The 27914-nt window shown below is 46.5% G+C and overlaps 1 protein-coding gene and 1 long non-coding RNA gene across 2 annotated transcripts in view; one reads left to right on the top strand and one right to left on the bottom strand.

The window, feature by feature from the left end:
• Window positions 1-2832: 2832 nt before the first annotated feature.
• On the bottom strand, window positions 2833-17056 carry LOC136578768 (uncharacterized). Its single transcript, XR_010786657.1, has 3 exons — window positions 16882-17056; window positions 9175-9195; window positions 2833-2975 (listed from the first exon to the last, which is right to left on the bottom strand). It is a non-coding gene; the product is annotated as an uncharacterized lncRNA (long non-coding RNA).
• A 2317-nt stretch (window positions 17057-19373) lies between these two features.
• LOC136579033 (zinc finger protein 260-like) overlaps window positions 19374-27914 on the top strand; it is a 38089-nt gene continuing 29548 nt past the window's right edge. The window contains exons 1-2 of the mRNA XM_066579285.1: window positions 19374-19519; window positions 25439-26600. Of these exons, the coding sequence (XP_066435382.1) occupies window positions 25466-26600 (1135 nt within the window). The 5' untranslated portion in view covers window positions 19374-19519; window positions 25439-25465. The remainder of the gene's footprint in view (window positions 19520-25438; window positions 26601-27914) is intronic.

Raw genomic sequence — 27914 nt, 5'->3', positions numbered from 1 at the left:
GGCTTCCCGCGGTCAGCGCTCCCTGGCATCTGATTCCCAGTTCAAGGAACAAAGAATCACCGCCGGCAAGATATCAGGGGTTTTGATGTATCTTTACATTTGTTGGACTCATTATTGGTCTTGCACGCCAGTTAGTTTTAGGGTTTCGGGCACTGTTGCCCACACTGCCATTACATGATTCCGGCAACCACGAGGCACAGGATGGAGCCATGTTATAGTCTCAGACTCTGGCCTTGAGGCTCACTTCAGTCTTTGTATGAAATATTCAGTGTAATACCCTTTTGGATGAAAACAAGTAGCAGAATTGTCGACAGTCATATCTTCTTCTTCTCTCATATCCTCTTCTATCTCACACGCAGATCTTGCTTTGGTGACAATGAAAGGACCGCTGTGACCCCCCCAAACACAGCAGCCCCTTCACACCCATGATCAGTGAGACCCCCAGTGGTCTAACGGCACCAATCACACACTGACTGCACATTCAGGCTATGGCCCGCTGCACATGGGCAGAAATTCCACGTCGTGATTTCCCACAGAATTTCTGCTCATGCCCGCTTGCATAGGATTGCATTAGATACTGCAATCCTATGCACACAGCCACGATTTGGCCACGTGAAAACACACACGGAAAACAAATCACGGCATTTTCTGTTTCTGTGCGGGTCTCGCAGAGGCCTACACAAAAATGTCACTAGTGACGGGCTGGCCCCGCTCTGCGCATGCGCTGGCTGGACGGCGGCCGGCACATAGCGCAGAGGGAAGACACTGGGAGCGGGTGAGCCACAGGGCTGTGCAGGGGCACGGGTCCGCATCCTGCTGCGAGAATTCTCGCAGCGAAATCTGAACCGGCCATCTGCAGCCGGCCTTAGGGCTTTTACCCACAAGTGGGGGGTTTTTTGCTGCGATTTCACTGCCTTTTTTTTCCCAAATGCGTTGCTGCGATTTTTGTATGATGCGATTTTAACATTAGAAAGTCCGTTTGACATTTGGAAAAAAAACAAAGCAAAATCGCAGTGAAAAAAAAACGCTAGTGGGTAAAAGCCCTAAATATGAGTATTATTACACCAGACCCCTATAAACTAGATTTTACTATCACACAGAAATAGAAAAAATGACTCAGACCACATATAGTAAGGTAAATGAAATAACATTTATTTTTATTATGCGTGTTTGGCCTTTACCTCCCATCACTCACGAAGAGGGTACAGCAACACGCAGGACAGGAAAAACCCCCTGTGGGGGAAACCTGCAGGGAAACCATGGCTGCTGTACTGCCCTTCCTCCGGGCATACTAAGGGAGGTAACACTATAACATGTGTGCAAGGTGAAGGTGTGTGACTATCTACGGTGTCTGCATGTGACTATCTACGGTGACTGCGTGTGACTATCTATGGTGACTACATGTGACTATCTATGGTGTGCGGTGTGTAATGAGTTTTATTAAATGTGTTGCTGGCTGTACGGTGTGTGTGTGTCTGTGCGCACATGTATGAGCCATCAATATGTGAGACGGTGTCTGTGTGCATGTGTGGGACTATAAGAATACCGGTCTTCATGGGATGAGGCTGTCGTTGGGATCCTCCTCTGCTTGGCAGAATTTCTTCAACACTGGATACCGGCGGAGGGTCTTACAGAGGATGCAGTATGGATGCTGGAACCGTCTGTGGCTGATGATGAAGTCTTCCTCGTCCATCCTGAATATCGGAATAGCCAAGCTGTGATCTGGCTGCCGCTCTCTTGTCCATGCCCAATGGGAAACGGCTTCTGCCATGACCTAGAATTAAACAGTGTATGAATATCATTAGCACCACAGACTCTTCATCAAAGACCGGAGTATTTATATGGTTTCTACTAACCAGATCACAGGTGGTTCGGTCCACCCAAGCTCTAAATCCCATCCGGCGGAGCAGCTGGTCCCGATGCTGGAAGAGTACTTCTGTGTTCTCCATCCAGGTGTCTCCTAAGGCCCAGGGGTACATCTGCCACCGAAAGGGGAGTTCCTCTTCCATCTGATTGGCTAAGAACCTGGCAGAAAAGATTAAATGAGATGATAGAACGAGTCAGAACCGTGTAGAATGGATTACCTATATAAGAAGGAGAGACCAGGAGAAAAGGGGAGAGCTAATGAACACTAGTATTAGTAATGTTACCGGAGCCTGGAATCTTCTCCGTATCTCACTCGGACTCTCCTGTTACTTGTTTTAGTATACATTTTTATATTTACAGATCTGGTATAATAAAAGCAACTCACAGAGCTGGGAAGAAGTTCTTGCGATATTCCTTGGTACGCAGTCCGGCTCTCCTGAAGTACATGAGGACCATCGCCAGGAGGTACTGGTGGGAGGAGAAGGACAGTTAGAGGCTGCGACTATTAACAAGTAAAGGATATAATAACTCCTCTGGATGGGTAAATCTCAGTGTTACATCTAATAATGACTATTATGTCACCAGGTTATACAGTGCGGTGTATCTCCAGGCCTATTACACTAGCCTAAGTCCCTACATGTATATATGGTGTATATTCTGTAATATTACCTTGTCGGATATCTTTATACACTCATCACAGGCGAGGAACATCCAGAAATATTTTTCCTCTAGAAAAAAATCAATATTTCATCAATAAATGTATCACTTTGTTTAGTGACTGCAGTAAAGTTACAGAGCTACTGTGTGTAAACTCAACCTAAAAAACACCAATTGTTGTAATATATCAAAACTTAATGACATAGTGCAGTCTGACAGCTTCATCTTGGATAATGTGCACCAGGTTCAACACTACAACCATTGGAAAGGCCCAATGTGTCTTACCGAGGACACGGAGGAACGCTGCCATCTCCTCCTGCAGTTGGGCCCGGTCATCCCTCCTCCTCTTCGGAGGGTCTTCCTCACACGGGCTGACATCCCTCTTTCTCTTCTGTCCTCTCTCGCCTCTTCTGAACAACCTTCGTAATATACCAACTACGGCGTCCATGATCCTTAACAGGGGAAATAGGAAGGGATTATTATTAGGACAAACATGTAGATTCCAGTGCAGTCCATATACATTATGTGTATATGTCCCTATAGACCTGTCAGTACATTATGTGTATATGTCCCTATAGACCTGTCAGTACATTATGTGTATATGTCCCTATAGACCTGTCAGTACATTATGTGTATATGTCCCTATAGACCTGTCAGTACATTATGTGTATATGTCCCTATGGACCTGTCATTACATTATGTGTATATGTCCCTATGGACCTGTCATTACATTATGTGTATATGTCCCTATAGACCTGTTAGTGCATTATGTGTATATGTCCCAGTAGACCGGTCATTTCATTATGTGTATATGTCCCTACAGACCTGTCATTACACTATGTGTATATGTCTCTATAGACCTGTCATTACATTATGTGTATATGTCCCTGTAGACCGATCATTTCATTATGTGTATATGTCCCTATAGACCTGTCAGTACATTATGTGTATATGTCCCTATAGACCTGTCAGTATATTATGTGTATATGTCCCTATAGACCTGTCATTACATTATGTGTATATGTCCCTGTAGACCGATCATTTCATTATGTGTATATGTCCCTATAGACCTGTCAGTACATTATGTGTATATGTCCCTATAGACCCATCATTACATTATGTGTATATGTTCCTATAGACCTGTCAGTACATTATGTGTATATGTCCCTATAGACCTGTCAGTACATTATGTGTATATGTCTCTATAGACCTGTCAGTACATTATGTGTATATGTCCCTATAGACCTGTCATTATATTATGTGTATATGTCTATATAGACCTGTCAGTATATTATGTATATGTGTCCCTATAGACCTGTCAGTACATTATGTGTATATGTCCCTATAGACCTGTCAGTACATTATGTGTATATGTCCCTATAGACCTGTCAGTACATTATGTGTATATGTCCCTATAGACCTGTCATTACATTATGTATATATGTCCCTATAGACCTGTCAGTACCTTATGTGTATATGTCCCTATAGACCTGTCATTACATTATGTATATATGTCCCTATAGACCTGTCAGTACGTTATGTGTATATGTCCCTATAGACCTGTCATTACATTATGTGTATATGTCCCTACAGACCTGTCATTACATCATGTGTATATGTCCCTATAGACCGGTCAGTACATTATGTGTATATGTCCCTATAGACCTGTCATAACATTATGTGTATATGTCCCTATAGACCTGTTAGTACATTACGTGTATATGTCCCTATAGATCTGTCTGTACATTATGTGTATATGTCCCTATAGACCTGTCATTACATTATGTGTATATGTCCCTACAGACCTGTAATTACATTATGTGTATATGTCCCTGTAGACCTGTCATTACATTATATGTATATGTCCCTACAGACCTGTCAGTACATTGTGTGTATATGTCCCTATAGACCTGTCATTACATTATGTTTATATGTCCCTACAGACCTGTAATTACATTATGTGTATATGTCCCTGTAGACCTGTCATTACATTATATGTATATGTCCCTTCAGACCTGTTAGTACATTGTGTGTATATGTCCCTATAGACTGGTCATTACATTATGTGTATATGTTCCTATAGACCTGTCATTACATTATGTGTATATATCCCTATAGACCGGTCAGTACATTATATGTATATGTCCCTATAGACTGGTCATTACATTATGTATATATGTCCCTATAGATCTGTCATTACATTATGTGTATATGTCCCTACAGACCTGTCAGTACATTATGTGTAGATGTGCCTATAGACCTGTCAGTATATTATGTATATATGTCCCTATAGACCTGTCAGTACATTATGCGTATATGTCCCTATAGACCTGTCAGTACACTGTGTGTATATGTCCCTATAGACCTGTCAGTACATTATGTGTATATGTCCCTATAGACCTGTAAGTACATTATGTGTATATGTCCCTATAGACCCGTCATATGTCCCTATAGACCTGTCAATACATTGTGTTATATGTCCCTACAGACCTGTCAGTATATTTTGTGTATATGTCCCTATAGACCCGTCATTACATTATGTGTATATGTCCCTATAGACCTGTCAGTACATTGTGTGTATATGTCCCTACAGACCTGTCATTACAGTATGTGTTTATGTCCCTATAGACCTGTCAGTACATTACGTGTATATGTCCCTATAGACCTGTCATTACATTATGTGTATATGTCCCTATAGACCTGTCATTACATTATGTGTATATGTCCCTATAGACATGTCAATACAGTATGTGTATATGTCCCTATAGATCTGTCACTACATTATGAGTATATGTCCCTATAGACCTATCAGTACATTCTGTGTATATTTCCCTATAGACCTGTCAGTACATTATGTGTATATGTCCCTATAGACTGGTCATTACATTATGTGTATATCTCCCTACAGACCCGTTATTACATAATGTGTATATGTCCCTATAGACCTGTCAGTACATTATGTGTATATGTCCCTATAGATCTGTCAGTACATTATGTGTATATGTCCCTACAGACCTGTCATTACATTATGTTTATAAGTCCCTGTAGACCTGTCATTACATTATGTGTATATGTCCCTATAGACTGGTCATTACATTATGTGTATATGTCCCTACAGACCCGTTATTACATTATGTGTATATGTCCCTATAGACCTGTCAGTTCATTATGTGTATATGTCCCTATAGACCTGTCAGTACATTATGTGTATATGTCCCTATAGACCTGTCATTACATTATGTATATATGTCCCTATAGACCTGTCAGTACGTTATGTGCATATGTCCCAATAGACCTGTCAGTACATTATCTATATATGTCCCTATACACCTGTCATTACATTATGTGTATATGTCCCTATAGACCTGTTAGTACATTATGTGTATATGTCCCTATAGAGCTGTCAGTACATTATGTGTATATGTCCCTATAGACCTGTCATTACATTATGTGTATATGTCCCTACAGACCTGTCATTACATTATGTGTATATATCCCTATAGACCGGTCAGTACATTATGTGTATATGTCCCTATAGACCTGTCATTACATTATGTGTATATGTCCCTATAGACTGGTCATTACATTATGTGTATATCTCCCTACAGACCCGTTATTACATAATGTGTATATGTCCCTATAGACCTGTCAGTACATTATGTGTATATGTCCCTATAGATCTGTCAGTACATTATGTGTATATGTCCCTACAGACCTGTCATTACATTATGTTTATAAGTCCCTGTAGACCTGTCATTACATTATGTGTATATGTCCCTATAGACTGGTCATTACATTATGTGTATATGTCCCTACAGACCCGTTATTACATTATGTGTATATGTCCCTATAGACCTGTCAGTTCATTATGTGTATATGTCCCTATAGACCTGTCAGTACATTATGTGTATATGTCCCCATAGACCTGTCATTACATTATGTATATATGTCCCTATAGACCTGTCAGTACGTTATGTGTATATGTCCCAATAGACCTGTCAGTACATTATCTATATATGTCCCTATACACCTGTCATTACATTATGTGTATATGTCCCTATAGACCTGTTAGTACATTATGTGTATATGTCCCTATAGAGCTGTCAGTACATTATGTGTATATGTCCCTATAGACCTGTCATTACATTATGTGTATATGTCCCTACAGACCTGTCATTACATTATGTGTATATATCCCTATAGACCGGTCAGTACATTATGTGTATATGTCCCTATAGACCTGTCATTACATTATGTGTATATGTCCCTAGAGACCTGTCAGTACATTATGTGTAGATGTGCCTATAGACCTGTCTGTATATTATGTATATATGTCCCTATAGACCTGTCAGTACATTATGTGTATATGTCCCTATAGACCGGTCAGTACACTATGTGTATATGTCCCTATAGACCTGTCATTACATTATGTGTATATGTCCCTATAGACCTGTTAGTACATTATGTGTATATGTCCCTATAGACCTGTCATTACATTATGTGTATATGTCCCTACAGACCTGTAATTACATTATGTGTATATGTCCCTGTAGACCTGTCATTACATTATATGTATATGTCCCTACAGACCTGTCAGTACATTGTGTGTATATGTCCCTATAGACCTGTCATTACATTATGTGTATATGTCCCTACAGACCTGTAATTACATTACGTGTATATGTCCCTGTAGACCTGTCATTACATTATATGTATATGTCCCTTCAGACCTGTCAGTACATTGTGTGTATATGTCCCTATAGACTGGTCATTACATTATGTGTATATGTTCCTATAGACCTGTCATTACATTATGTGTATATATCCCTATAGACCGGTCAGTACATTATGTGTATATGTCCCTATAGACTGGTCATTACATTATGTGTATATGTCCCTACAGACCCGTTATTACATTATGTGTATATGTCCCTATAGACCTGTCAGTACATTATGTGTATATGTCCCTGTAAACCGATCATTTCATTATGTGTATATGTCCCTATAGACCTGTTAGTGCATTATGTGTATATGTCCCAGTAGACCGGTCATTTCATTATGTGTATATGTCCCTACAGACCTGTCATTACACTATGTGTATATGTCTCTATAGACCTGTCATTACATTATGTGTATATGTCCCTATAGGCCTGTCATTACATTATGTGTATATGTGCATATAGACCTGTCAGTACATTATGTGTATATGCCCCTGTAGACCGATCATTTCATTATGTGTATATGTCCCTATAGACCTGTCAGTACATTATGTGTATATGTCCCTATAGACCCATCATTACATTATGTGTATATGTCCCTATAGACCCGTCATTACATTATGTGTAATGTCCCTATAGACCTGTCAGTACATTATGTGTATATGTCCCTATGGACCTGTCATTACATTATGTATATATGTCCCTATAGACCTGTCATTACATTATGTGTATATGTCCCTATAGACCGGTCATTTCATTATGTGTATGTGTCCCTATAGACCTGTCATTACATTATGTGTATATGTCCCTATAGACCTGTCAGTACATTATGTGTATATGTCCCAATAGACCCATCATTACATTATGTGTATATGTCCCTATAGACCCGTCATTACATTATGTGTAATGTCCCTATAGACCTGTCAGTACATTATGTGTATATGTCCCTACAGACCCGTTATTACATTATGTGTATATGTCCCTATAGACCTGTCATTACATTATGTGTATATGTCCCTATAGACCTGTCAGTACATTATGTGTATATGTCCCTATAGACCTGTCAGTACATTATCTATATATGTCCCTATAGACCTGTCATTACATTATGTGTATATGTCCCTATAGACCTGTTAGTACATTATGTGTATATGTCCCTATAGATCTGTCAGTACATTATGTGTATATGTCCCTATAGACCTGTCATTACATTATGTGTATATGTCCCTACAGACCTGTCATTACATTATGTGTATATGTCCCTGTAGACCTGTCATTGCATTATGTGTATATGTCCCTATAGACTGGTCATTACATTACGTGTATATGTCCCTATAGACCTGTCATTGCATTATGTGTATATGTCCCTATAGACTGGTCATTACATTATGTGTATATGTCCCTATAGAACTATCATTACATTATGTGTATATGTCCCTACAGACCCGTTATTACATTATGTGTATATGTCCCTATAGACCTGTCAGTACATTATGTGTATATGTCCCTATAGACCTGTCAGTACATTATGTGTATATGTCCCTATAGACCTGTCATTACATTATGTGTATATGTCCCTATAGAACTATCATTACATTATGTGTATATGTCCCTATAGACCTGTCATTACATTATGTATATATGTCCCTATAGACCTGTCAGTACATTATGTGTATATGTCCCTATAGACCTGTCAGTACATTATGTGTATATCTCTCTACAGACCTGTTATTACATTATGTGTATATGTCCCTATAGACCTGTCATTACATTATGTGTATATGTCCCTATAGACCTGTCAGTACATTATGTGTATATGTCCCTATAGACCTATCAGTACATTCTGTGTATATTTCCCTATAGACCTGTCAGTACATTATGTGTATATGTTCCTCCCTGTATAGTAACTGAACACTATAATTTCCTAGCTTACCTGGAGGTCACATCGGCTCTTCTACACAGAAAAAAAGAAATAAAGAAAATGTCAATAAAGATTGATGTAAATACAATTCAATAATTATCCCAGCGCCATATTTATTCCTCGTCACCCAAATATCCCTGTATTTAGTCATAGATACAATATATATATATAACCCTGAAAAATACGCAGCTCTCCCAAATAGATCAGGTGCAATGGTGTTTATTCACCCCAAAATTTCCTTCCCCTTAAGTCAGTTTTTGATGAACCTATCATTATGAATCGCCCGTGGACAAGAGGCCTAAGGCCGATCAACCGAATAATAAGGAATCAACAACTAAATATCTATTTAATCCAATTTATTAATTCAAAATATAGAAAAAAACATAAAGGAGAGAAACAAAACAGCATCTAAATGGGGGAATAACTGCCAAATACTGTACACCCCAATATATATATACACTCACACAGTATATATGTTTATGGTGGCGGCTAAGCATGTGTGTTGGGGCTTGTACCTCTGACCTTTTTACATCCTAACAACCCCCCTGACTGTTAGTGCTAAATCCCCGGGTCACTTAAAAGGGTTATCTCACCAAAATCATTTATCACCTATCCATGGGACACATGATAAATGGATGACTGCTGGGGGTCCAACCACTGGGACCCCCGGGGATTATAAGAACGGCACACCCGAAGACCCCCTAAGTGAATGCGTGATGACTATTTGCTTAGTGGGTCTCAGGGTTCGCTATTCTCATGATCCCTGGGGGTAGTAATAGCTAAAGTGAATGGCAACTTAGCAAGAACACGCACATATATGGTAAATAAAATACACATATAGTGAGAATACTGCTATAAATTCATCACAGATACATATACTAAAACACAGAAAGTGCAAATATATACAATAATACAAATAAACTGCACAATACAGAATACATTACATAGAAAAGCCTGATAAACACAAACTGCAGGCCATATTTATTCACAATCCTCCAAGTTACTTCATAACCCCCATTATATCTCCACATATATCCACTAACCCAAATATCTGCATATTAATTACCCCCCAAACTACCCAGACTTATTAATAATCCTGATTAACCCCACTGACATAATTAGCTATTAGTCTGCACTGACCAATCATCACCATATGGGATAACATAAAGCAGCAGCTCCATGTATGAGGTTTGGCTCTTACCCCTCCTCACGGACGGCGGGCGCTGAATTCTCCATCACGGTGATGTCGGTGATGGAGATCCGGGTTTTGGGTGAAGAACAAAGTTCCTGAAGTTGCTTTAATAACAGCAATAAGGAGCCAATCTGAACTCTAGAAGAGCGATCGCTGACTGGCACCAACTGCCGTTTTCCTGCTCGGCTTAGAACCAATGCTGCGATTCTATTGGCTGCTGCTGGTGGCCCCTGTCACAGTGGTTCCCATAGCAGTAGATGTAAAGGGAAGCCGCCGCTCATCATCTCCCCCTCCAGGCTGGATATTATGGGATGTAGTTGGGTGGTGTAATAACACTTTGTCTTCTCTCATCCTCTTCCTATGTAGGGGCCTTTCTGGAAGCCGCCATGTTGTTCTCTCGGGGAGATACAATGTGTAATACTGGATATCCTTCACCTTGGATATAAACCATCTTCTTCCTATATTGTATCTTTAGTCCGTTTTTCCTGCGGCTCCCAGATGTTACAGCGGATGAAGAAAACAACTCTGTAACCTCTGGATTTTCTATTAATCCGGTTATTTGGGCTTTTTTGTTAGTTTTGTTGCAGATTTCACCTTCTGACTTATATGTAGCGGGTCTCAAGGACGGACAATATTACCCAGGGAGCTTTAACCCCTTCAGGGCACCCAATATTTTGGCCAAAAGGACCCAATAATTTTTGGGGGGATTATCATCTCCACTCTCCAAAAGCCATACCCTTCTTATTTCTCCGTCGGCCCCATGAGGCTTGTGTGTTTATGTGGTAAGCTGTAGTTGTTATTGGTCCCATTTCTGGGTATATATAATCTATCGTAAGAGTTTATACATTTTTTGGAGGGCAGGGAGGGAAAACACATCGATTCTGACATTGTCTTTTTTACAGCGTTAATCCTGCAGCATGAATGACAATATAATTTTTTTCTGCGGGCCGGTATAATTATGGTGATACCAAAATTGCTACTTTTTTGCTCATTTTTTTCTCCTTTTGCTCAATAAAAACCCTTTCTGGGGGATTTGACATTGTTGCATTGAAACTAGAGATGAGCGAACGTACTCGGATAAGCACTACTCATCCGAATAATTTGCTTTATCCGAGTACCGCTGTACTGGTGCTGAAAGATTCGGGTGCCGGCACGGAGCGGGGAGCTGCAGGGGAGAGCGGGGAGGAACGGAGGGGAGATCTTTCTCTCCTTCTCTCTCACCTGTCAGCAGCGGAGCGCCCCGAATCTTTCAGCACGAGTACAGCAGTACTCGGATAAGGCACATTACTCGGACGAGTAGTGCTTATCCGAGTACGTTCGCTCATCTCTAATTGAAACCCCAAACCTTATTTTTTCATGGACGTCGCTCTGTGAGGGCTGTTTTTTTGTGTGAAGAGCTGTAGTTGTTAGCATTTTGGGGTACATATTACTTTTTTGATCACTTTTACAGCGATTTTTGGGGTGGTTAAATTACCAAAATAGGCATTTTGCCTCAATTTTAAATCTTTTTTTTAACGGTTTTTGACATCCAGAATAAATAGTGTTCAATTCATTGTATAGGTCGTTACTAGAGGTGAGCAAGCACGCTCGTTTAAGGCTGCTACTCGATCGAGTAGCAGTCTTATCGAGTAACTGTGTACTCGTCTGAGCAGCATGCGCGCGCGCGGGGGGGGGGGGGGGGCGGGCGGCAGTGGAGAGAGGGAGGGAGGGAGTGGGGGGAGAGTGAGAGAGATCTCTCCCCCCCCCCCCCGCTGCACCCCTCCCCCCTCCGCGCTGGCCCCCTGCCACATGGTGCTCGCTCTACTCTAGTCGTTACAGATATAATATCAAATATGTGGCTTTTAATTTTTTTAAATTTAAATAGGGGAAAGTGTGCAAAAAAGGGGCTTCTGTTTTTTTTTTACATTCTTTATGTCCTTGTAGGGCACTTGACCCATAAAAGCTCTGATCTCTATGAGATGCATTGCAGCAGCTCTGCTTGTATAAAGTTACCTGTACCTGCTATGGATCTCTGCCATAAACATTCCCAGCTGCCCCCTGCACAAGTCCATGTGCCGCCTGGCATTGATGACAATCACCGGGAGGCCTCATGCTTTTGTGCGGTGTGTATGGGCAACCTCAAATATTTTCCCTGGACTAATTAGAGCTTTGTGTTTGCTGCCTCTTGCCTATATTTGCATCATTGTATTAGGGCTCTCACACACTTGCGATTGCGTTTTTTGTTATCGCAATTGTCAATGGGACTTTCTAATGTTAAAAATGCAATGCACCAAAAACGTAGTTGCGTGCGTTGCGTTTTTTTACAATAGAAAGTCCCATTGACAATCGGGTTAACAAAAAACGCAATCGCAAGTGTGTGGGAACCCTTAATTAGAGGAATTGTGCCGGCATACTCCTTCACCCAACCTGATATCCGGAACAGAGGGACGCCGCTGCATACTGTGTGGCATAGTTGTGGAGGCGACCTTCTGACGGCCAACGGGTATCATGCACAGGTTTTATAAATATATATATCACCCCCCAGTGTTGTAATATCCAGCAATTCCCACCGTTCTTTTAGGGGCCCCAACAGCTACCCTTTTCCTTATAGAGCCACACACTTAACTGAGAGTGCAGGGATCTTGTCTGGACTCTGAACTTACTTGAGTTATGTAGAGTCTGGGTTTGGCCCTAGAAGCGAGGGGCCAAATATGTGTAGTACAAAATAACAGTAGACATGGGCTCCAAAATCTTTTCCCCTTTTCAGTAGTAGACACGGGCTGAAACCTTCTCTCCCCCAGCAGTAGACATGGGCTGCAGGCACACCCATGATGGAGCATATGCCATGTATGTTCCATGTGTGAATATACTGTTATAGGGCCCACATACAGGATAGCACAGCGGTACATTGCGGCAAGGAGTAGAGAACATGTCATCACATGGGGCAAACATAGTCATCATCACCTGTAAATAATGCACTCAGCCGGCCGCAGTACATTGGCAAACCAAATAATCACACATCAAAACCCCCATGGCTAAAGCATGAAGCCTGTATGGCTCCTACACAACCCCCACGTGTTTCCCTAGGTCCTATGTGGCCCATAGATCATAATGGAACGAACACCACCAAATGAACCCCATTGGCTATGATGGGGTCCATTCGGTTTCCGCTGTCTGATTTTTGGACGGAAGTGCTGCATGCGGTGCTTTTTCTTCCAGTATTTTGATCACACAATGCAGCCAACTTATAAATCCTGCGTCCACAACGCGATGGCTGTTGATTGGTTCATCAAGTGCTGCTGCTCAGCTAATCAATGCAGAGCTCTAAGAACCAATCACAGCCATTGCTTCCTGTAGGCGGGATTTATTATACCTGTAAACCAGGAATTGATGTTGTATGAGCGGCCGAGGACTGCGGGAACAGCGCCAGAGCTCTGGTGAGCAGCGGGAGGGACATGGACCGAGCCTGCTAGGTAATGTATTTCTTTTTTTATGTAGTGTAACTAGGCTTTATATTTCAAGCCTCCCTTAAAATCTTGAAAAATTAGAGATTAGAGAGAGATATGGAAAGAGAGAGAGAGATGGAGATATGGAGAGAGATACGGAGATATGGACATAGTGAGAGAGAGATGGAGATATGGAGAGAGATACGGAGATATGGACATAGTGAGAGAGAGAGATGGAGATATGGAGAGAGATACGGAGATATGGACATAGCGAAAGAGAGAGAGACAGAGATGTTAATAATTTGGAATGGAAATTAGTTTATGGTAAGTGCCCATATAACAGTAATGTCACCTGATTGTCTTTACGGTTTCTGATTAGTTGAGACTGCTTTTAATGCCTTAGACTTTCTTTGTTAGGATGCCATGACTAAGGTTGAATGTATTGTAGAGAATAGAAGTTCCTTATTGTATTCTCAGGAAAAAATGCAAAAATCCTTGCAAAGAGATGTAACCGGTGGAGAGGGCTGCCGCTGGGTAAGCCATGGTGTGATTGCCTTTGTTGTAAGTGTTCCATTTACAGCTTGGACTGCAAAGTCTGTGGACTCATTGATCAGTAATGGAGAGACGGTGTAAAAAAGTCCATTCATGCGGTGAGTTATATAACAATGTTGACTTATCATTTATGATTTACCCTTACAACGGACCAACAATATATGATCAGAGGCGTCAAACTCCCCCGATCTCCATGATCAACAGTACACATCTCCATGGCCTCTTCATTGTAGTATGTAGCACAGCCAACTACATACATGTAAAGGCCCCTTTACACGCAACAATTATCGCTCAAAATTTGCTCAGAGGAACGAAAATGAGCGATAATCATTACATGTAAACGTGGCGGTCGTGCACTATTTGTACAATTATCGTTAGCCAATGTTTTCAGGCTGGCATAAAATCCATCGTTTGACTACTGGAAATCCTTTTCAGTTTGCATGCAGCTCCTTCAATGTTTCCAGCAGCCAGCAATGGCTTTGTTTTGCTTTGCATATTCAATTAGTGCAGTTTTTACTCAGTCACAAAAAAACAATGGAATGTGTCAGCCAGATGTTTGCTCAGCAATAACAATACCCTAAACACACGCCCAGCTGAGCAAACAACTCTTGGAGCAAATCACAGATGATTAATTAGCTAATGAAGTGATTATTTGTGTGTGTAATTTTATGCAAGACCATCACTAGATCTTTCAGTCTTTTGGCAGTTTGAGCGATTATCTTTGCGTGTAGAAGGGCCTTAAGGCTGTGAAACATACTTAGCCTATCGAAAGCAACAGGCAAAATAAACCTCAGGTACAGTACCAGGCTGCACGTGTATGTATATTGCTGTGCCGCATACAACAGTGGATCAGCCATGGCACGTCCGTGGGCCCTGTTGCCCCTTTGTTCAGATTATCAGTGGAATTGCCAATAGTCAGATTCTCACTAGTCAGACATAATGACTTATTCTAAGGGTAGGTCAGCAACTGAAAATCCTAGAAAAACCCTTAAAATTGTCCTTTAAAGGGGTTGTCTGTCCTCTTTTACACTGATGACCTATCCTCCGGATAGGTAATCAGTAGTTGATGGACAGGGGTCCGCCGCTTGGGACAGCATCCATCAGCTGATCACCCAGCCTGCTGTCAGTCAGGACGTCGCATCCAGTCCTGATCAGAAAAGGAGAGGGAAGTGCCATAGCAGCGCGGTTCTCCTATTGATTTCAATGGTGATGAAGCCGGGGCACACACTTTCTCCCCTATCTGCTGATGACAACATCTGGCCCACTGCACTGGACAGCGGGCCAGATGATCAGCTAATAAACGAGGGTTCCAAGTGGCGGATCCCGTCCATCAACTACTTTAAACTCCAGTATGGATAAGAAATATGAAACAGAAACCCAAATTAAGCAGCAATATAACTATTAAAGGGCTTGTCCACCTCAGGACATCAACAGTTGATCAGCTGGAGTCTGCCTCTCTCCCACCAGTTGTTGGGTGTACACACAGGCTTCGTTCTCATTCCCGCCTCCAATTAGTATTCCACAGCCACAGTGCATATGCTTTGTAAAGTTGGCAGTTCGGGCACTGCCAGCACCTATGCTTAGTCAGATTAGCCCATTTTAGACTACTCCCAATGAAATAAAACAGAGTTCTGCACAATGATACTAGATGCAACTTGAGGTCTCCCTCCGCCATCTTCAGGCTTCTTATTCCCTGCACATGGCTCTTCTTCTTGACTTGGCCATCAGCAAACCCAGTTTCTCAGCCACCAGGGACACCACACAGAAGGAACCATAACTGTTATTACTCACACAGTGCTAGTTGTCACAGTAATAAATATATACAGAGTTCAATCTGGTGATCCCAAATGCTCTCAGAGTTCTTGTAAAAATGATGTCCTAATCACCATGTTGGCAGAATAGAATTCCATATAACAGGGATACGTAGGACCTGCTGTGACCCACTGACCCCTGACCATATTGATACTAAGATGACGTATGAACATAGTATGAGTAGAACAGACAGATAATCCAAGATTGGGTCATCCTGGTCCATCCTATTACTAACATATGAGTGAACCCATATGGCTGGAGGTCACTCCATTATCACCTAAAGCATCAAGATATTCCATGAGGCTACATAACATAACAAGTCCTGCAGCCAAAATATAGATGTTTTTATTTATTATTCAAACATCCCCAGGTCCGGATCCTTCCGTAGGGGGCGCAGCGGGCATAGTTTTTCCTGCTCTTGTGTGGTGCTGCTGTGACACGCTTGGAGGTTGTGGCATACCATGGATTGGGGGTTTTTGAATCTTCATAGGGAAAACCACCTGACATGTATTTGCTACAGATTAACGGTGTGAACAACGACCAACGAGAATGTCGGCAATGTACGCTACATAACCGGAAGAGGATCCGGCCGGCTGGAGGAGAGGTGACCTGGAGGAGCCAGGAGAAGAGGCGGTAAGAAGACTGACGGGGGAGGAATAGGCAAGTTTTTTTTTCTAATGACAAAACCCCTTTAAGGGGTTAAAAGTAGAACAGCAAAAAAACACTAACTTTATATACCATAAATCTGGTGTCTGGTTGTGGACTTCCATCTGCGCTTGCTTCCTCCCGGCGCCGGTCACTCTCCTCTCCGCTCACACCTCTACTCTGCTACCGATCCTCCTGCGGTCGGGCAGACGGGCCCCGCTGTCACCCTCCATGCCGCCACTGCCAAACCGCGGTGTGTCCGTCCATGTCCCCCTGACGCCACTCTCCTCCCCACCGGATGTGTCAGCTGCCAGGGCCATGTCACAGGGGGATGTGGGAGCTGAGGGGGAGCCCACTCCCCCATGTGTCTCCGGCTATTACCAGGGGCTGCATACTCCGTTCTCCCCTGTCGGTGTCTCCGCCACACAGCAGCAGGGACCCCAGCGATCACAGTTACAGCGGCGCCGCCTGCTGAGTCGGCGAGGGGACATGGACACAGAGAGCGGGGAGTCCGGCTGGGAGATGTGTGACCTGGGCAAGGGGAATGGGCAGTGCACGTGGGGAGGTGTGTAGGCCAGCCAATCCCCAGCCGCGCGGCTGATTAGCGCTATTAACCCTTTAAATGCCACTGTTAATTCTTGCAGAGGCATTTAAATGAGATCGCAGGGAGCCGAGCAGATGTCATGACAGGATGGCGGAATGTTGTTTTGTTTTCATTTCACTCCACTTAGAATGTTTTTTAAGGTTTTTCAGTACATTATATAGAACATTAAATAGCACCACTGAAAACTACAACTCGTCCCGCAAAAAACAAGCCCTCAGCGATAGGTAAATAAAGGAGTTACGATTCTTTAAAAGGGGGGAGGAAAAAAACGAAAATCAAAAAAAAGGGCCGTGTCATGAAGGGGTTAAATAGTATCATTGAAAAATACAACTCGTCCTGCAAAAAACAACAAGCCCTCCGACAGCGACGGGAAACCAAGCTTAGGCCAGTCTCACAGGAGTGACGCATGCGGGAGCCCGCAGCGGAGTCCGGCCCTGACCTGAATGATCTTTACCGCGGACACTCACCGTCGGTCATGCGCAGTAGAGATTTTTTTTTTTTTAATCTTTGTTTGTCCGACACCGTCACTAGGCGATGAGGCGGGTACCTGCCATCTATTCGCAACGTCAACTGCGTACGGGCCGCAGGTCGGACGGCTTCTATTGGCTTCAATGGAAGCCGTCCGTGCGGAATTCGCACAAAAATAGAAGATGCTGCTGTTTAATTTCCGCATGTGGAAATCGCTATCCGCTCGTGCGAACGTTCTATCTCTGCAAAGTGTGCGGAACACCGCGGCTCGTCCGTGCGGAACACTGCGGCTCGTCCGTGCAGAACACCGCGGCTCGTCCGTGCAGAACACCGCGGCTCGTCCGTGCGGAACACCGCAGCTCGTCCGTGCGGAACACCGCGGCTCGTCCGTGCGGAACACCGCAGCTCGTCCGTGCAGAACACCGCGGCTCGTCCGTGCGGAACACCGCAGCTCGTCCGTGCGGAACACCGCAGCTCGTCCATACGGAACACCGCGGCTCGTCCATACAGAACACCGCAGCTCGTCCATACGGAACACCGCGGCTCGTCCGTGCAGAACACCGCGGCTCGTCCATGCAGAACACCGCGGCTCGTCCGTGCGGAACACTGCGGCTCGTCCATACAGAACACTGCGGCTCATCCATACGGAACACCGCGGCTCGTCCATACGGAACACTGCGGCTCATCCATACGGAACACCGCGGCTCGTCCGTGCGGAACACCGCGGCTCGTCCGTGCGGAACACCGCGGCTCGTCCATACAGAACACCGCGGCTCGTCCATACAGAACACCGCGGCTCGTCCATACAGAACACCGCGGCTCGTCCATACGGAACACCGCGGCTCGTCTGTGCGGAACACCGCGGCTCGTCCCTACGGAACACCGCGGCTCGTCCATACAGAACACCGCGGCTCGTCCGTACAGAACACCGCGGCTCGTCCATACAGAACACCGCGGCCCGTCCATACAGAACACCGCGGCTCGTCCATACAGAACACCGCAACTCGTCCATACGGAACACCGCGGCTCGTCCATACGGAACACCGCGGCTCGTCTGTGCAGAACACAGCGGCTCGTCCATACGGAACACCGCGGCTCGTCTGTGCGGAACACCGCGGCTCGTCCATACAGAACACCGCGGCTCGTCCCTACAGAACACCGCAGCTCGTCCGTGCGGATGGCGTGTGAGACCGGACGTAGGATTTTTTGACAGGGAAAGAAGAACAAACAAAAAAAGGAAGTGTTACTAAGGGGTTAAACACTAATTCACAGACATTCTGGAAAGAAGGAAAGCAGCCGGATACTAGATAGTGTGAGGACAGGCAGAGTCCCTGTAAGGTCAGCTGCCGGGAGGATGGAGGACAGGTTGGGCTGCCGGGAAGACAGAGGACAGAGGACAGAGGACAGGCTGGGCTGCCTGCTGCCGCTTCACTCAGCGCGGCTTCTCTCCTGAAAGCTGATGAAAAGACATGTGCTGCTGTCAATAAAGTTTATTGAAGGAGAAAAAAAAAAGCCCAAACAGCTGTAGATTGTAGCACCGCCGCTGACGGGAAGCAACACGAAGAGCAACAGGCGGCTGCGGGGCCGGAAGCGTCTACTGGCCGGCTGGTGTCAGAGGGGGACAGCGCCGCCGGCGGGGAGCCCACGTGTGCCGGCTGGGTATGTTCGGGGGGCGCGGACACCGCGGTGTTGTCAGGCTCAGGCATGAGGGCAGGCAGCGGGACTACATGAGCTGCGGCAGCCCACTGGTAGAACTAGTGTAGTCAGTGAGGGGTCCGGCAGGGGGACTACACCGCACAGAGCTGCAGCTGCCCACTGGTAGAACTAGTGTAGTCAGTGAGGGGTCCGGCAGGGGGACTACACCGCACACAGCTGCAGCCACCCACTAGTAGAACTAGTGTAGTCAGTGAGGGGTCCGGCAGGGGGACTACACCGCACAGAGCTGCAGCCGCCTACTGGTAGAACTAGTGTAGTCAGTGAGGGGTCCGGCAGGGGGACTACACCGCACAGAGCTGCAGCCGCTCACTGGTAGAACTAGTGTAGTCAGTGAGGGGTCCGGCAGGGGGACTATACCGCACAGAGCTGCAGCCACCTACTGGTAGAACTAGTGTAGTCAGTGAGGGGTCCGGCAGGGGGACTACACCGCACAGAGCTGCAGCCGCCTACTGGTAGAACTAGTGTAGTCAGTGAGGGGTCCGGCAGGGGGACTACACCGCACAGAGCTGCAGCCGCTCACTGGTAGAACTAGTGTAGTTAGTAAGGGGTCCGGCAGGGGGACTACACCGCACAGAGCTGCGGCCACCCACTGGTAGAACTAGTGTAGTCAGTGAGGGGTCCGGCAGATGGACTACACCGCACAGAGCTGCGGGCGCTCACTGGTAGAACTAGTGTAGTCAGTGAGGGGTCCGGCAGGAGGACTACACCGCACAGAGCTGCGGGCGCTCACTGGTAGAACTAGTGTAGTCAGTTAGGGGTCCGGCAGGGGGACTACACCACACAGAGCTGCGGCCGCCCACTGGTAGAACTAGTGTAGTCTGTGAGGGGTCCGGCAGGGGGACTACACCGCACACAGCTGCAGCCACCCACTGGTAGAACTAGTGTAGTTAGTGAGGGGTCCAGCAGGGGGACTACACCGCACAGAGCTGCGGCCACCCACTGGTAGAACTAGTGTAGTCAGTGAGGGGTCCGGCAGGGGGACTACACCGCACAGAGCTGCGGCCACCCACTGGTAGAACTAGTGTAGTCAGTGAGGGGTCCGGCAGGGGGACTACACCACACAGAGCTGCGGGGGCCCACTGGTAGAACTAGTGTAGTCAGTGAGGGGTCCGGCAGGAGGACTACACCGCACAGAGCTGCGGCCACTCACTGCTGGAACTAGTGTAGTCAGTGAGGGGTCCGGCAGGGGGACTACACCACACAGAGCTGCGGCCACTCACTGGTAAAACTAGTGTAGTCACTGAGGGGTCCGGCAGGGGGACTACACCGCACAGAGCTGCGGCCACTCACTGGTAGAGCTAGTGTAGTCAGTGAGGGGTCCGGCAGGGGGACTACATGGGCTGCGGCCGCCCACTGGTAGAACTAGTGTAGTCAGTGAGGGGTCCGGCAGGGGGACCACAGCGAACAGAGCTGCGGCCACTCACTGGTAGAACTAGTGTAGTCAATGAGGGGTCCGGCAGGCGGGCATCGCACAGAGCTGCGGCCGCCCACTGGTAGAACTAGTGTGGTCAGTGAGGGGTCCGGCAGGGGGACTACACCGCACAGAGCTGCGGCCGGCTACTTGTAGAACTAGTGTAGTCAGTTAGGAGTCTGGCAGGGGGACTACACCGCACAGAGCTGCAGCCGCTCACTGGTAGAACTAGTGTAGTCAGTGAGGGGTCCGGCAGGGGGACTACACCGCACAGAGCTGCAGCCGGCCACTGGTAGAACTAGTGTAGTCAGTGAGGAGTACGGCAGGAGGACTACATGAGCTGCGGCCGGCCACTGCTAAAACTAGTGTAGTCAGTGAGGGGTCCGGTAGGAGGACTACACCGCACAGAGCTGCAGGCGCCCACTGGTAAAACTAGTGTAGTCAGTGAGGGGTCCGGTAGGGGGACTACACCGCACAGAGCTGCGGCCGCCTACTGGTAGAAGTAATGTAGTCAGTGAGGGGTCCAGCAGGGGGACAACATCGCACAGAGCTGCGGCCGGACACTTGTAGAACTAGTGTAGTCAGTTAGGGGTCCGGCAGGGGGACTACACCGCACAGAGCTGCGGCCGGACACTTGTAGAACTAGTGTAGTCAGTTAGGGGTCCGGCAGGGGGACTACACCGCACAGAGCTGCAGCCGGCCACTGGTAGAACTAGTGTAGTCAGTGAGGAGTACGGCAGGAGGACTACATGAGCTGCGGCCGGCCACTGGTAAAACTAGTGTAGTCAGTGAGGGATCCGGCAGGGCGACTACACCGCACAGAGCTGCAGGCGCCCACTGGTAAAACTAGTGTAGTCAGTGAGGGGTCCGGCAGGGGGACTACACCGCACAGAGCTGCAGCCGCCTACTGGTAGAAGTAATGTAGTCAGTGAGGGGTCCGGCAGGGGGACAACATCGCACAGAGCTGCGTCTGCCTACTGGTAGAAGTAGTGTAGTCAGTGAGGGGTCCGGCAGGGGGACTACACCGCACAGAGCTGCGGACACCTACTGGTAGAACTAGTGTAGTCTGTGAGGGGTCCAGTAGGGGGACTACACCGCACAGAGCTGCGGCCGCCTACTAATAGAACTAGTGTAGTCTGTGAGGGGTCTGGCAGGGGGACTACATCGCACAGAGCTGCGGCCGGCCACTTCTAGAACTAGTGTAGTCACTGAGGGGTCCGGCAGGGGGGCTACACCGCACAGAGCTGCAGCCGGCCACTGGTAGAACTAGTGTAGTTAGTGAGGGGTCCGGTAGGGGGACTACACCGCACAGAGCTGCGGCCGCCTACTGGTAGAAGTAATGTAGTCAGTGAGGGGTCCGGCTGGGGGACAACATCGCACAGAGCTGCGGCCGCCTACTGGTAGAAGTAGTGTAGTCAGTGAGGGGTCCGGTAGGGGGACAACATCGTACAGAGCTGCGGCCGCCTACTGGTAGAACTAGTGTAGTCTGTGAGGGGTCTGGCAGGGGGACTACATCACACAGAGCTTCGGCCGGCCACTTGTAGAACTAGTGTAGTCAGTTAGGGGTCCGGCAGGGGGACTACACCGCACAGAGCTGCAGCCGGCCACTGGTAGAACTAGTGTAGACAGTGAGGGGTCCGGCAGGGGGACTACACCGCACAGAGCTGCAGCCGGCCACTGGTAGAACTAGTGTAGTCAGTAAGGGGTCCGGCAGGGGGACTACACCGCACAGAGCTGCAGCCGGCTACTGGTAGAACTAGTGTAGTCAGTGAGGGGTCCGGCAGGGGGACTACACCGCACAGAGCTGCAGCTGGCCACTGGTAGAACTAGTGTAGTCAGTAAGAGGTCCGGCAGGGGGACTTCATGAGCTGCGGCCGGCCACTGGTAAAACTAGTGTAGTCACTGAGGGATCCGGCAGGGGGACTACACCGCACAGAGCTGCAGGCGCCCACTGGTAAAACTAGTGTAGTCAGTGAGGGGTCCGGCAGGGGGACTACACCGCACAGAGCTGCGGCCGCCTACTAGTAGAAGTAGTGTAGTCAGTGAGGGGTCCGGTAGGGGGACTACACTTCACAGAGCTGCGGCCGCCTACTGGTAGAACTAGTGTAGTCTGTGAGGGGTCCGGCAGGGGGACAACACCACGCAGAGCTGCGGCCGCCTACTGGTAGAACTAGTGTAGCATCTGTGAGGGGTCGGGCAGGGGGACAACACCGCGCAGAGCTGCGGCCGCCTACTGGTAGAACTAGTGTAGTCAGTGAGGGGTCCGGCAGGGGGACTACACCGCACAGAGCTGCAGCCGGCCACTGGTAGAACTAGTGTAGTCAGTGAGGGGTCTAGCAGATGGACTACACCGCACAGAGCTGCAGCCGGCCACTGGTAGAACTAGTGTAGTCAGTGAGGGGTCCGACAGGGGACTACACCGCACAGAGCTGCAGCCGGCCACTGGTAGAACTAGTGTAGTCAGTTAGGGGTCCGGCAGGGGGACCACACCGCACAGAGCTGCAGCCAGCCACTGGTAGAACTAGTGTAGTCAGTGAGGGGTCTAGCAGATGGACTACACCGCACAGAGCTGCAGCCGGCCACTGGTAGAACTAGTGTAGTCAGTGAGGGGTCTAGCAGATGGACTACACCGCACAGAGCTGCAGACGGCCACTGGTAGAACTAGTGTAGTCAGTGAGGGGTCCGGCAGGGGACTACACCGCACAGAGCTGCAGCCGGCCACTGGTAGAACTAGTGTAATCAGTGAGGTAGTCTGACACGGGGACTACACCGCATAGAGCTGCAGCTGGCCACTGGTAGAACTAGTGTAGTAGTCTGTGGGGGGGGGGGGGGGCTAGTTGTAGTACTGCTGTGGAGGAGAGAGGGGGGGCTAGTTTTAGTACTCCTGTGGAGAAAAAGGAGGGGGGCTAGTTGTAGTACTCTAGGAGAGGGATGGGGGTGGGGTGGGGGGCTACTTGTAGTACTCCTATGCAGGTGAAGAGGGGGGGGGGCTAGTTGTAGTACTCCTGTGTAGGAGAAGAGGAGGGGGGGGCTAGTTGTAGTACTGCTGTGTAGGAGAAGAGGGCGGGGGGCTATTTGTAGTACTCCTGAGTAGTTAGGGGGGGATAGTTGTAGTACTCCTGTGTAGGAGAAGAGGGAGGGGGGGGGGGGGTAGTTGTAGTACTTCTGTGTAGGAGAAGAGGGGGGGGGGCTAGTTGTAGTACTCCTGAGTAGTTAGTGGGGGGATAGTTGTAGTACTCTTGTGGAGGAGAGGAGGGTCAGTGCTGCTTGTAGTAGTCCTGTGTAGTTGGTGGTGAGGTGTTGCCTGTAGTACTCCCTATAGTACTCTTTTGTTAAAGCGGGGGTGCCACTTGTAATTACTCCTGTGTAGGTGGTGGTGGGGTGCTACCTGTAGTACTCCTGTGTAGAAGGGGGTGCTGTGTGTAGTACTTCTGTTTAGGTGGTGGTGGGGTGCTACCTGTAGTACTCATGTGTAGAAGGGGGTGCTCTGTGTAGTACTTCTGTGTAGGTGGTGGTGGGGTGCTACCTGTAGTACTCCTGTGTATAAGGGGGTGCTATGTGTAGTACTTCTGTTTAGGTGGTGGTGGGGTATTACCTGTAGTACTCCTGTGTAGAAGGGAGTGCTATGTGTAGTACTTCTGTTTAGGTGGTGGTGGGATGCTACCTGTAGTTCTACACAGGAGTACTATCACCATCTGTGAAGCATTATAGGTCCATCAGGTCAAGACATATAGAGGCGCTGTCCAGACCATAAAATCCTTATGAATTAACAGGCTAACGCCGCTACAGCCGGCTGAGAAAACAGCATTATATTGATGACCAATCCATTACCTCCTAAGATTGGCGATCACATCCGGGGTCACATGAGTTTCTTGCAACACAATTGCAGACAATTTCTTTTTTTATCTATTCGAAGACCGAACATTCCAAGACATTATATTTACCGATGCCATAATTACATCACATCATAGCGTGATATGCCTGAACCTCCTCCACCATGTCTTTGTAACATAAATGTGTGTGCCAGCCGACCCTCCACTGTAGGGGTGCACTTGGCCATCTTTTTAAGATCTTGACTTACTATATGTCCTCTTTTATGCCCTTTAAATCTTGGCTCGGGGTAGCAAGAGCATGGTTCTAGTGGTTTACCGGCAGCAGGACATCAGAGATGGTGGGTTCAGCCTGTGGGGTAGTAGTCTCTGGAGGGCTGTTACTGGGTTGTATAGCTGGTGCATCCAGTAAGGTGATTGCACCTACGTCCTCCTCCATGGCCTCCTTGTTCGACCACTCCAGGAGATCATGGTGCCACACTCCCAGGTGTATGTGATCCATGAGCAAACTGCTCCAACCTGACCGCAACTGCCTGAAAGTATATATATATTTTTAATGTCCCACCCATTTTACATGTTGCTTTCCCAGTAATTAATCTTTTTTATTTTCTACTTTTTTAGGTATTCTTAATTCTTTTCCTTTGAAAAATGAATGAACTGAAGTACAAATTTGAGCGTGTCGCACCGACAACATTACATATCCACGGGGAGGTGACCACAACAAGGTTTTATGCATCTACGGCACAAGACCTAGACGCCAGGATAGCCAACCTGGTGGAAGTATTTTTACTGGAGGTCTATAGATGCAAACTTTGTCAGTTTACCAGCAGCTTGAAGAATAAAATCTGCCTTCACGTGTTGGATGTGCATCAGCTGGATCAGACCCCTCTGAGTACACAGAGCACCGAGCAAGAAGAAAGCGATTCCTATGGCATCGGAGACGAAATGACTCAAGAAAACAAAGAGAATGAGGAAAACTTAGAAAAGATGCCCTTCTTATACAGAATTTTGAATACTATGACTACTATGAGCCCAGCATCTTGTGATATGAGTCTCGGGGACCAAAGTGGAAATACTAATCTCGTCGGCGCAAGTGAAGTGAATTCGTTATTTGAAGGAGAACAGTCGGAGTTTCCCTTAGATGAATCAATGCCAAGCGACTCCATGCCACCTTCAAGCTCTGCCAATTCTCCCAGAAGTAAAGGTGAAGATGATGCTCAGTGTGAGCACCTCTTGTCTCTGGGTCTGTACCGCATCTCCAATCTGAGACCCCTTTCTTTATCAACTAAGACAAAAGTTTCTAAAAGTAACTCAATAAGGGAATCTGCAAGAACAAGGAGCAGAAGTCGAAAGCTTACGAGTCTGTCCTCCTTATCGGGTGATCATCTCAAAACCTACCCTGATAAGACAAAAAGTTATAAGTGTACTTCTTGTCCGCTGGACTTTGAAACAAAGGATACCTACAAAGTACACGTGCAGTGCCACAAACATGGCGGGGGCTTCACTTGCTTGTATTGTGGTGAATCAATGAATGAATGGGACCCAATGGAAAAACACATAAAAAGCCATCGCTTGGTAAGAAAGAGCTACCAATGTCAGATATGCGAGAAGCGCTTCATGACCCAGAGTGCGTGGAACAGCCACATGAGAGGCCATGACCAGAAGAGCGAAGAGTTCTTGTGCACAAAATGCCCTCTATCCTTCGAAAGTGAAAGCGTTAGAAACTTGCATGTGACCTGTCATAGCGAAGATGTCTTCAAGTGTTATCAATGTGGACATGTGGGTATGTGCTTCATTTTTTTTTTCTTCTACAAGGCACCTTATGTTAACAGTTACTAGGTATTAACCATTTCCAATCCAATTTTGGATTCAAGGTTTCCTAGGGGGTTTTCTTTATCTGCCATTATACAATGGCACCATTTGCTGGTTGAAGCCCGTATTGCAGTATGTGACGCACCGGAGGGGATCCGACAGCGGTGAAGCTGGCAACAGGGGCGTACCTAAAGGCTCAGGAGCCTGAATGCAAAAGTTCAGTGCGCGGGGCCCCCGTACCCATACCTAAAACGTGGTGCATACAGCTGTAAAACGAATTTCCATACATGATCTGCCCCTTGGCATAATCTTTGGAAACATGACTCATTTCCTGCACTACATGAAAATTTGTTTGTAGCCCCGCAGGCCACTTTCATACACACCACCGCTTTTTACCGCTATTAGCACGGCGTCTTGAGCACCGTGCTAATTGCGGTACAACGCTCATTGATTTTAATGGGGTTACTCATACCTTAACTCAAACGCTGTGTTTCTAACGCCACGGTTTTCGAGAGCTGTCTGTTCTATTTTTGTTTTTTCACGTTTTTTAACGCATCTCCTCACCCAACACAATGGTGGGGTACATTAAAAAGCGCTGTCAAACTCTGTACCATGTGTTCAAAACCACCGTTCAAAATTGCGGTAAAAATGCCACGATTTTTGAGCTGCGTTTTCTGAACACATGTGTGAGAATGGCCTTAGAGTTTGTTCATGTTTTTTGTTGAACTTTTGAACCACAATTAAGAAAAGCACAAAATAACTGCATGCGATATTCAAAAACCACACACGTTTTTAAGAAACTGCATACACTATTAAAAGCCGCATGTGTGCAATTATATACAGTATATACATGGAGATGTATAACTAATACCAGAGATAATAACAGATAGATGAGAGAGGGATAGCTTAGATAGATGGATAACAGTGATAGATAGATGAGACCGATAGATAAATAGAGAGGGATAGCTGAGATAGATGACAGTGATAGACAGATGAGAGAGGCCGATAGATAGATAAAATATCAAAAGAATTTTCATGGGCAGCACCACTTTTAACCCCCCTTTGCGCAGAGCAATGCATTAACCAAAGATGGAAAAAACAAACCTCTTCTCCCAAAACTGTTACCAAATAGAGAGAGAGAGCCTTCGGCAATATTACAGGTGCTAAATCACAATAGATTTGATAAAGACATTCAGGTCGAAACGTCGCCAGTTCTTTGTGTTATGGGGCAATAAATCTATTGTGATTTGGCACCTGAAATGATGCCGAAGGCTCTTTATCTCTA

Source organism: Eleutherodactylus coqui, chromosome 9 (genome assembly GCF_035609145.1).
Source record: "Eleutherodactylus coqui strain aEleCoq1 chromosome 9, aEleCoq1.hap1, whole genome shotgun sequence".
Lineage (NCBI taxonomy): Eukaryota > Metazoa > Chordata > Amphibia > Anura > Eleutherodactylidae > Eleutherodactylus > Eleutherodactylus coqui.
The sequence above is the reverse complement of the archived record's forward strand: the minus strand, read 5'-3'. Positions and strand labels throughout refer to the sequence as shown.